The sequence below is a fragment of the Echiichthys vipera genome (genome assembly GCF_963691815.1).
Source record: "Echiichthys vipera genome assembly, chromosome: 9".
Lineage (NCBI taxonomy): Eukaryota > Metazoa > Chordata > Actinopteri > Perciformes > Trachinidae > Echiichthys > Echiichthys vipera.
In genome coordinates, this window is record NC_139834.1 from 10,826,699 (window position 1) to 10,836,929 (window position 10,231).

At 39.5% G+C, this 10,231-nt stretch overlaps 1 protein-coding gene across 2 annotated transcripts; it reads left to right on the forward strand.

Moving 5' to 3' along the window:
• Window positions 1-1,096: 1,096 nt before the first annotated feature.
• LOC310952127 (specifically androgen-regulated gene protein-like) lies at window positions 1,097-9,114 on the forward strand. 2 transcript variants are annotated; one of them, XM_083920628.1, is made up of 4 exons: window positions 1,097-1,220; window positions 6,113-6,302; window positions 6,897-7,047; window positions 7,305-9,114. In XM_083920628.1, the coding sequence occupies exons 2-4, from the start codon at window positions 6,198-6,200 to the stop codon at window positions 8,822-8,824; spliced, it is 1,776 nt and encodes a 591-aa protein (XP_083776754.1). In that variant the 5' UTR covers window positions 1,097-1,220; window positions 6,113-6,197; the 3' UTR covers window positions 8,825-9,114. The 2 variants fall into 2 exon arrangements, with proteins under 2 accessions (XP_083776754.1, XP_083776755.1); XM_083920629.1 differs by lacking the exon at window positions 6,113-6,302 and having other exon boundaries at window positions 1,111-1,220.
• Window positions 9,115-10,231: the final 1,117 nt, after the last annotated feature.

Here is a 10,231-nt window from a genome sequence, read left to right on the forward strand (position 1 = left end):
GCTCAGTTTATAGGTGACTTGGCCGGGAACCGTAGGGTCGCTGGTTTAAGTCCCTGTGTGACTTCAGTTCATCTCCTGGGCACTGTCGAGGTGCTGTTGAGCAAGGCACTGAACCCCCAACTGCTCGGGGCACCGGTCACTGGCAGCCCCCTCGCTCTAACATCTGTCCTTAATTGCATGTATAGGTCCTGTCTGTGCATGTGTGTGTATTTCGGGCCTGTTTGTGTAACATGATTAGTAATAAGAGTGAAAAAATTCTATTTCCCCCGTTGCGGAATAAATAAAGTAATTATTCTTTTTCTTCTTCTTTACACATATATACAATATAACTGTTTAAGAATGAGATAACTGTACAGTTTAATGCAAAAATATTCATTATATGACCTATATATATTATGACAATATAACTGCTTAAGAATGAGATAACTGTACAGTTTAGTGCAAAAATATTCATTATATGACTTATATATATTATGACTATATAACTGTTTAAGAATGAGATAACTGTACAGTTTAGTGCAAAAATATTCATTATATGACTTATATATATTATGACTATATAACTGTTTAAGAATGAGATAACTGTACAGTTTAGTGCAAAAATATTCATTATATGACTTATATATATTATGACTATATAACTGTTTAAGAATGAGATAACTGTACAGTTTAGTGCAAAAATATTCATTATATGACTTATATATATTATGACTATATAACTGTTTAAGAATGAGATAACTGTACAGTTTAGTGCAAAAATATTCATTATATGACTTATATGACCTATATATATTATGACAATATAACTGCTTAACAATGAGATAACTGTACAGTTTAGTGCAAAAATATTCATTATATGACTAATATTTATTTAATATGGCGGTACATTTTTTGAAAAATGTTTCTACAAAAATACATTTTATTCCATCTGGGCTGGTTTATTTGGCTGCTGTTATTCCATTGGCTCTTCCTTAGAAACGTCTTCGCTGATTGGCCGCACACACCAAGCTGTCCGGAAGCTAATTGGCTCACCTGGCTGTGAGTATTTCCCACCTGCTCCGTCAATGATTCTTCTCGGGGTGTAGTTTTACTTCCAGGAACCGCGCAGCTCGCAGGGGAGTGAGGTGCACAGAAGCTATGGACTGACACCTGAGAAAGAGCTCTTTTATTTTATTTTTAATTTTTTATTACAGTTCAACTTCATTTCTCTGACATCTCCGGTGAGTTACCAGGAAACCATTCTGTTTGGAGGGATGCGATCTTTGGTTCTGCTGTGGATGCACAGGAGTTAATGATAGGACGTTTTTTAGTTATTTAAAAATGTACACTTATGTAGACTGGTGTGGGTCTGGGAGACATTTATTGAGAACCTCTACTTTTGATATTTGACTATTTCCTGTAGATGAGGATGTGTTAGGCAGTGGGGGAATGTAAGTACATTTAGTCAAGTATTGTATTTAAGTAAAGTTTTAACATACTTCCTTGAGTATTTCCATTCCATGATGCTTTGTACTTGTAGTTGTTTGTACTATACAACTACATCTCAGAGGGAAATATTGTATTTTTTACTTAAACCTAAAAACTAAAGACTACAAAAAAAACTATGATAGGATGCAGTACTACTATCCTGCTTATCTACCCAGTAGTATATAAACCGTCTAAACTTGTCTCCACCATAACAAACTGCAACATGTGAATGCTCTTACATCTATCAATTACTGAAAAAAAAAACAGTAAACCATATTATTCTCTAATAACAATAACATAACACTGTGAAAGGAGCCATTCTGCAGAATACTTAGTCTTTTACTTTTGATACTTTAGGTACATTTTGTAGATAATACTTCTGTACTGTTTTGGATTCAGGACTTTTACTTGCAGTGGAGCATTTATAGACTGTTATTTCTACTTTTATTTTAATATAGGATCTGAGTACTTCCTCCACCACTGGTTTTAGGAGTGTCACTGACGCTCTTTGCACAGATAGTGCCATCCTCTGTCAGTTAGCAGTTTGGGTCGAGGGAAGCTGGAGGTGATCAGCAGTGTTAGAGATATGACCAGCATTACTTATCATTCTTGTGCTCTATGGAAGCCCATATCTAATGTAACACACTGATCATTGTTGAACCATTGGGGGTTTGTGAGTGGAGGAGGTTGAGTCAGGGACCGAATGTACAAACATTTGCACATAAATGTCAATAAAACACATTTTACTGGGACAAGGTGCCAAGCTAAACATTAATGAAATATTTCTGTTCACTTCTGCAGGTTGGGAGTTGCACAACCTGAACTTTTGTTTACTGTTAATCATTAATCCAGCTCTCAGGCTGCCCTTGAACACATGCCCATTTTCATTTTTTTTAACAATTACACTATAATTTGTCATTATAGACTGTAAATAGTGATTGCTTGGATTGTAAATCTGGCTCACAAACTGCAGCTGTTCTCCTGATACACACTTTAAAGACCTGGAGCTGATCCTCCCTTTTTTTTTTTTTTTTATCTTTTTTATAGTTGAAAGTGTTTTATCTGCTGAGTTGTAATTCAGTTGGAACACCCAGTCACATCAGAGCACTCAGCTTAATTTAAGAGTTGTCTTAAAGGAAGCAAGCAAAGTGACATTCCTGTCACTATTAAATCCTGACTCAGTTCTAGGTGCAGTGAGCTCTCCCACTGCCGCCCTACAGGTTTGTTGCCTTCTTCAGGTCTGAGGGAGAGAGAGAGCGAGCGAGAGAGCGAGCGAGAGAGAGAAAGAGAGAGAGAGAGAGAGAGAGGTGTTGGCTGCTTAACCTTGGACATTTGTTCCTCACAGTGATGATCTGAATGTGCTAATGGGAGGGACAGTAATTAGCATCTGTTAGTTTAGTACTAGATTTCACTAGGTGGCCAGAGGGTGCTTTGTCAACCAGCTTTTGTTACCAGAAAACATGAGTGTATGTGGGTGTTGGTGATCAGGTTTTTCTCCAACGGTCGTTGTTACACTGTGTCTTCATGTCAACAAGGCAGAAATGTCATTGCTGTTTGCCAGTGCTCCAGATCAGTTTCCAGCCCCAAGGTCACAAATCCCAATATTCTCTCGTAACTTGAATCTTTAAATTCTTAATTTCTTTAAGCAAGTGAGAAAATCTGTCAGTGACATAAGAATATTTCTAAATCTGTTGTAAATCTTTAGTTTGAACTATTTTCCAAAAATTCGGTTTTATTTTTCTTCAGGCATCCTGCCCTGCTTGAAACACCTTGATTTCTGTTGGAAACTGTTTGAAATCTTCACTGCACTGTACAAAGAAATGACTTTTTTTCTAACTCTGAATGAAAACTGCTCTGAAAAACTGAATGTGATGTATATGGAAATGCTGTATTTTGAAACTGTTTATCCTTATTCAAGATCCTCCTCCTCCTCTCAGTGGAATGCACAGGTTTAGTAAAACCAGGACTTTAGGACCAGATCCTGGGGATTCAGAAAGTTTTGATGAGACATCCATAAATAAAATCTCTAAATTGTTACAATCATTTAAATGTTTCATATTTCGTTCATTCAGTTAACTGCTCAATTACATTTTCTATAGATTGCATCTCCTAAAACTCATCATCTTAAGGAAGAAATATGGATTCCTGTTCTTCTTCTTCTAAAAGCAGTCATGTTTAAGTACATTGAGTCTAAAACCACTTGACTCTCTCTAAAATGCCTCTGAATAAAATCAGTCACTGATTGATCTTTCACCTTTAAAGGTGCTCATTTTTAGGTTCATACCCCCGTATTTTGGGTTTATAACATGTTTTCATACTTTAATGTTCAAAAAACAAGTCCGACTCCTGAAAAAAGACCAGTCTGTTCTGATTGGTCAGCATTTCCTGGTCTGTCACATCTGCACTCTTGGCATCTCTTCTCCGTCATTGCAGCCGGGGAATGACTTATGGCACTGTAGCTGCACTTTCTACCCACAGCATATACAGTATAGTTGTGTATAGTATAGTTTTAAAGGTAGGCTGAATACCAATTCTTTGTGGATTGTGTGTTTTGATACGTTCACAGTATTTATATAGAAACTTTTTACCATATGGAACCTTTTAAGTTGCTTCCATTAAATGAAGTCCATTAAAAGAAATATCTCTGAAGCCGTTTCCATTTTTGTAGAAGCATTTCTTGTATCGCATAATTGAAATTTGAACTGTCTTGCACTGGCAGAGGGGACATATTGTTTATGATGAATGTCTGTGCCTGGCTCATCCTCAGAGGAGCCTCATGTCCCAGTAAGATAACTCCCAGCCTTCATGCAGTATCAGGCTAATAGAGACTTTGTGTCATTTTGGAGAAACGGTGACACTGACTCATAACGGGAAACGTTAATTCCGTTGCTCTTATATGTTTAACCAAATGTTCTGTGAGATAAGAAAACAATGAAGCTGGCTTTGCTCTGCTTCCACAAACACACCTTAACCTGATTGTGCAGCTGTGACTACGTGATGAATAAGTCATATAACAGGGTGTAAAGCTTTTGTCTTCAGATACAGTTTATTGTATTGGTGTGACCTATTTAGCAAAAATCCACTTCAGAGTGTCAACCCAAGTTGATCAAATATTATCCCTTCATGTCTCAATCATTGGTCATTGTTCGAGGTATTTACTTTTGGCACTTGTTAATGCACTTTAAGCATTCAAAAGGGAAAAGTAAAGAGGTTTGCTTTAAGTGGCCTTTTCTTTATGGTCTTTGATTCTAAATTAGCCGCCAATTAGTGAGGAGTTTGATAATCTTTGTTCTTGTATCTCTCCGGCAGATGAGGAGCAAGACCAGTAATAATCTTTCTAGTTTTTGCCTGTCGTATTTTCCTCAAGCCTGACCTGTCAGGAGTAATATACTGTAAAAAGGATAATAGGCAGAAAACATATTTAAGCAGCGTGGGGCTGCAACATTACATTCCACATTACCTGTCTGTACACACATGACATGCTTCACATCATGTACAAACATGAGCATTTTCTGCTTCATTGCTGAATCATAGTGACTTGTATTGACTGGAATACCAATTAAACTTTCATAAAGCATCGGTAAATGACTTCTTGTCATTCGCACAGCTTAACCTCTGCTACAGGTGTGCTTCAATTCAAAACATCCTCTTCCTACTATCTTGCTACAGATGTTAATTAAACTGTTAACAAATCACCAATGGAAATTTGTTGTCAGATTTCTATTAGTGCTGCGACTAATAACATTTTTACTAGTTACTCTGCCATTTCTTTTTTTTTTCATTTTCGGCTATATCATGTCAGAAATTCTCCCATATTTCCCATTTTTGTTAATATCCTTCCACTGCAGCTCAATGGGGAATCACTGTCTGTGGAAACTCAATAAAGAGGGAATTTTATACTAAAAGGACAGTAACTTTGGACTATATCGACCTGGTTTGTCTGAATCAGACTTTTGAAGAATCAGAATTTTTTTGGAATACATTTTTGCCCAAAACTAAGACTGTGGATTTTGTCCCACATTACAGAATAATGTTATAGCTTTAGTTTTTAAGTTTTAATCAGTGTTATATATATATATATATATATATATATATATATATATATATATATATTGTATTCATTGTTTTTAAAACAATTTATTGTTTTTTGTCTTGCAAAACTCTATTGTTGAACTTTTTGTGTTTTAATTTAGCAGTTTGAAGCATTTTGTGTATAAATAAAGTTGATTTTTTTCATGGTCAGTGGAAACAGAATGAATGATAGCCAAATAACAAAACCCCAATTATCTATGGACTTCAATACTGTTTGTGTAGTGTATAAATAATTATTTTACTAATTAATCAATCCATAATATTCTATAATAACTTGATTGGCACAACTGTTTATGTTTAATATGTGACAGTGACATCTACAATGGGAGAGCTCCACGACATTATGAGGATCATTCAGCTGTAATTTATGGCATTCATTTATCACACTAACTAAACAAATTTACATTAACAGCTGTTACTGTGACATTTACAAAACAATTTTGTGGTGATTGTATTTGATAACTCGTGTTAAGAAGAAAGTGATGCCACACAAACACACTCCGCTCATCTGATTTCAGTCACCTTTCTTACATTTTCTCCTTGACCTTTTCAGATTATCCCTTAGACTCTGCGACATTTACACAATAAAAAGTGGACCGTGAGGCCCAAGGTCCTGCCCTCGTCCTCTTCCTTGTGCAATGCCGAAGAGTGACACGTGGCCAGGTGGCGTTGCCATGGAACCCTTGAGTAATTTGGACAGTGCCGGGAGCTGCGACAGTGTAATCAGCATGAACTCTGGCTATGTGAGTGCTGATGTAGATGTAGTCTTCTGTCCCACTAACCCTGTTTCTTATCTGTCCGTTGTGTATCATATCGACACACTTAACTGCTTCACATCTCCTCTAGCCTAAACATTACTTTTAACAATACTTCTGTCATTTGTTGGAAAGGGGAAATAAAGAACTGAGATTTGTGCATCATGCTGTAATGATGTCTGCATGGATATTTACAGTAAATACGAGACGGTCACATGAGAGACGATGAGAGGAAGTGAATCTGTTTGAGGTGAAATACACTCCTGTTTATCCAGGCAGGGTTTCAGTCAGATTTGTCTTTAAATATGACCAGAGGGGAGAAGATCTCACGCTGTTCACATGCACCTGCAGTCACCTGAAATAAATACTTCTAACAGGCCAATATAGACTGAAAGTTAAACAAGAACAGGACAAGAGTGGTATTATTTTTCATTCCTTTGCAGCTGTTTGAACAATAAACAACTTTAAGCTATCGTTCCTGTCCCGTCTCTTATGGCCGTGTGGAGGACAGAGATCGCTGAAGAGTTGAGAAACTGTTCAGGGTTTTTAACGTGTTTTACAGTCTCATATATTTGTGTGCAGAGTGAAGACAGTATGGAGCACTTATCTGCAGAAGAGAGGGCATGTATCATGTATCTGGAGGAGACGATTGAAGCGCTGGAGGTGCAGGAGGACAGCGGCTTATCTAATGATGAACCAGATCCAGACAAAATGGGTTGGATTAGAGTAAATGGTATGTCATGAAATAACTTGTTTCTTAAATAACAATTGGTTGGTTATGTAAATATAGGCAAGGCAGTTGTGTTTTAAAAAAAACATGTTTCCTGCAGTGGTTGGGGCATGCATTCTTAAGACCATCAGACAGTTGGTTCCAGTGCAGCCCATTAGCAGTGTATACATGCATATTTTACACTACAATAACAATAATTGTTGCAGTTAATTAACAATAAGTGCAATACTAACTGCAGTAATTCTGTTTTTCTTTCTTAGACATTTCCAGTTTAACCTCTGTTGAGTCTAGCAGAGACCAGAAATCTGGATCCAGAGTGTTAACCTTCAAGGACAAAGCTGAGCATCACGCTCTAAATCAGACATCAGAACCACAGTCCTCTCCTGCCCCATCAGCCAAAAATCTTGAAACATCAATGAACCTCACAACTCAATCCAAACCCCCAGTCACTGATTGCAAAATCCACCCATCAGCTAATAAGTTGTGTGTGTCCAAGGATGAAGATGGAAATCTTAAGATTGTCCCAAGTGCCAGTCTTTTCCCCGGTCAGTCCAATGGGGCCTCTGAGATAGATATGGGTGTGATCCCTCCTCCTTCAGACTTCATGGATGAGCCAGGCCTTCATCCACAGCCGCTGAAAGTAAAAGACCTTCTTTCATCTGCAGGAATGTCCACTAACAAGCCTGGAGCGACTGTTGACTTGGAGCAGCTACGCCAGAGAGCCTCTGCACAGAGAACTTCATTGAGCTCCTCTGTGACCAAGGAGCCTTCAAACAAGCCCCTGGGTCTACCAGCAGTCAGCTCTGGTCCTCTAATGATTCCTCCTTATGAAGAGGCTGAATCCAGAAGTCCACCTGCTGTGGCCCCTAAGCCCAAGAAGCTTCCTGCCAACATAATCCTGAAGTCACACAAGTCAGTACTGGCTGGATCTGATGGCAACCCGGGACTTTCGGTGCCCACTAGCAGTGACCGGCTCATGTCGGAACCCCAGAGGATCCGCATTGAGGCCCTCAGAAAGCTTGGCCTGCTGCCTGCTGAGGCAGATTCAGGCCCTGACCTGAGCCCGAGCCCTTCTCCCAAATCGAGAAGGTCCTGGGCAGCTCCTCCTTCTCCACTCAGCCCAGTAGCTCCACAAACACCACCTATGACACCCTCTTACACCCGTGTCAACAGCCCACCTCCTGCCCCCATCCCTCTCCAGTCTCCTGTAGCCTCGTCACCATCAGTTACTTCTACAGCTCCTGCAGTCCAGCCTTCAGAGGTTCTCCCTGCACCCGCTGCATTCAGTGACCCCATCGGACCTCCATTGCCGGATAATGATGCTGTCAAAGATGCCACAGTTAATGCACAGGTGAACACGCCCCCTCTCACCCCTCCGGCCCTAGTCAAGTATCTAACCCCACCGAAGGTCATAGGTGTCAAATCAGCCACCCTCGAGCGTTCTGGCCTAGGTCTAAGCAGCTATATGGCTAGTCAAGTCTCCAAGGAGGGTGGGAAGAGCCCAAACCAGCTACGTAACAATCGTGTACGACCCGCCTCTCTGGGAAGTGGGAAAGAATTTACAAGTGTTCAGGGACAGGGTTCGCAGGTGGCTGCATGTTCCACCAACAAAGAGCCGGACTTACGGAGATCCCTGCCTGCCCACACTGCCTCTCATCACTCCGGAGAGTCTCAGAAGCTGCCTCGGTCGCAAGGCATCAGTGTATTGATCTGCCCTCGTGCAGAAAACGGAGAGAATCGCCGTGAGGCCCTGAAGAAGCTGGGGCTGCTCAGGGACTGAGGCATCGATCTTACACGCTGCCATGGACTCCATTCAGATACTGTATTCAAAGCAACATACCAGAGATTGATATAAGATTGATGAAGGCATTACAAACTTTTGGGAAGCAGCTTAACCACATATTTATGCATTTTCATTTTTGTCTCACATTGACTGTCAGGCCTACACTTGCATCTACCTGTTACTCATATTGTACAGTCTTATGTACAGTGTTTTTTTTCTCATGAAACCGTCAAATCAAGTATATTTTCATTCACTGACCCTCTAACTGTAGCTGTGGTTTTCATAAATTAAAGATACTGTTACTTTTAAGAGGCATTGAGTTATTTGTTTCTTACGATCTACAGGTTTGAATCTTTCTGTAAGTCCGTGTCTGCTTTGACAGGTTCTTACAGTGGCACCCCTGTGAGGCTGGCTTGATTCTCATTTTAGATACTTTCAAAGGTGTCTGTTGTTCACTTTGACTTCCTGAAATCTGTTGGATATTTTTAGCTTTGTTGATCGTAAGAACTGCCTAATATTCAGATTTATTTGTAACGTGAGCAGCATTGAGCCTGTATTGCTCAGTGCAGTTTGACAAAACAAAATGGTTTTCATCATAATAATCATAACAAGGGTGTTGATCAAAAAAATAAAAATGTAGAAAGTATGCCCTGCAAAGCTTGAACATACAGTACCTTACTGTAGCTCAAAGCACATAGTCAACCGCCTCTACTGTAGGTGATAAGAATCTGAAACATGCAGTTGCCATGGTTGCATAGTGACGCACGTCAAAACGTTGGTTGTTACTGAGGTGTTACTCAGGCGTCACTTTCAGTTGCATGAGCTGATCCAACAACTTTTATTGCAAGCATTTTTTAAATTCTTTGAGCATACACTGTTCCTATGTTACTCACCAGTCACAAATTTCCTTTACATGCATTTGTATTATGTCATTTGTTTACCTCTGGTGGCATGTGAGGCGTCGACCCTCATGTCTTATGTCAAATCACAAATTGAGGCACTGGTTTTCAAGCTCAGCTTCTGCACTTTTATCTGATGTGATGGCGAGAGAACTGGTACAACCTGTTCTCTCACCTCCCGGATTTTGCGTTTATGCAACAACTTTGCTGCTCATGGTGGTACATTTAAGTGCAGACAGTTCGTCTGACTTACATTTTACCACTTCTGCGGGCTTTCAGAGACTATTAGATATGCTCTTTTCTGTAATTTGCTGTTGAGGTCACCTACTGATGTGAAAATTAAACTCGATTTGAAAGGTATCGCTCTGAACAGGCATTTACACCAGGTTGCGAGTCTGTAGAGAAAACAGCAAAAACAAAAAAGTCGTTTGAACCAACCATTTTTGGACTGGAACATTGACTTTCTAGACAATGTTGGAGGCCTGCCACATCCAAACATTACTAG

Bases quoted from the DNA above. Each gene is read 5' to 3' on its own strand.
- LOC310952127 (XM_083920628.1), top strand. From the start codon at position 6,198: ATGCCGAAGAGTGACACGTGGCCAGGTGGCGTTGCCATGGAACCCTTG. The intron at 6,303-6,896 runs GTGAGTGCTGAT...ATTTGTGTGCAG, and splicing joins TCAGCATGAACTCTGGCTAT to AGTGAAGACAGTATGGAGCA. The intron at 7,048-7,304 runs GTATGTCATGAA...TTTCTTTCTTAG, and splicing joins GGGTTGGATTAGAGTAAATG to ACATTTCCAGTTTAACCTCT.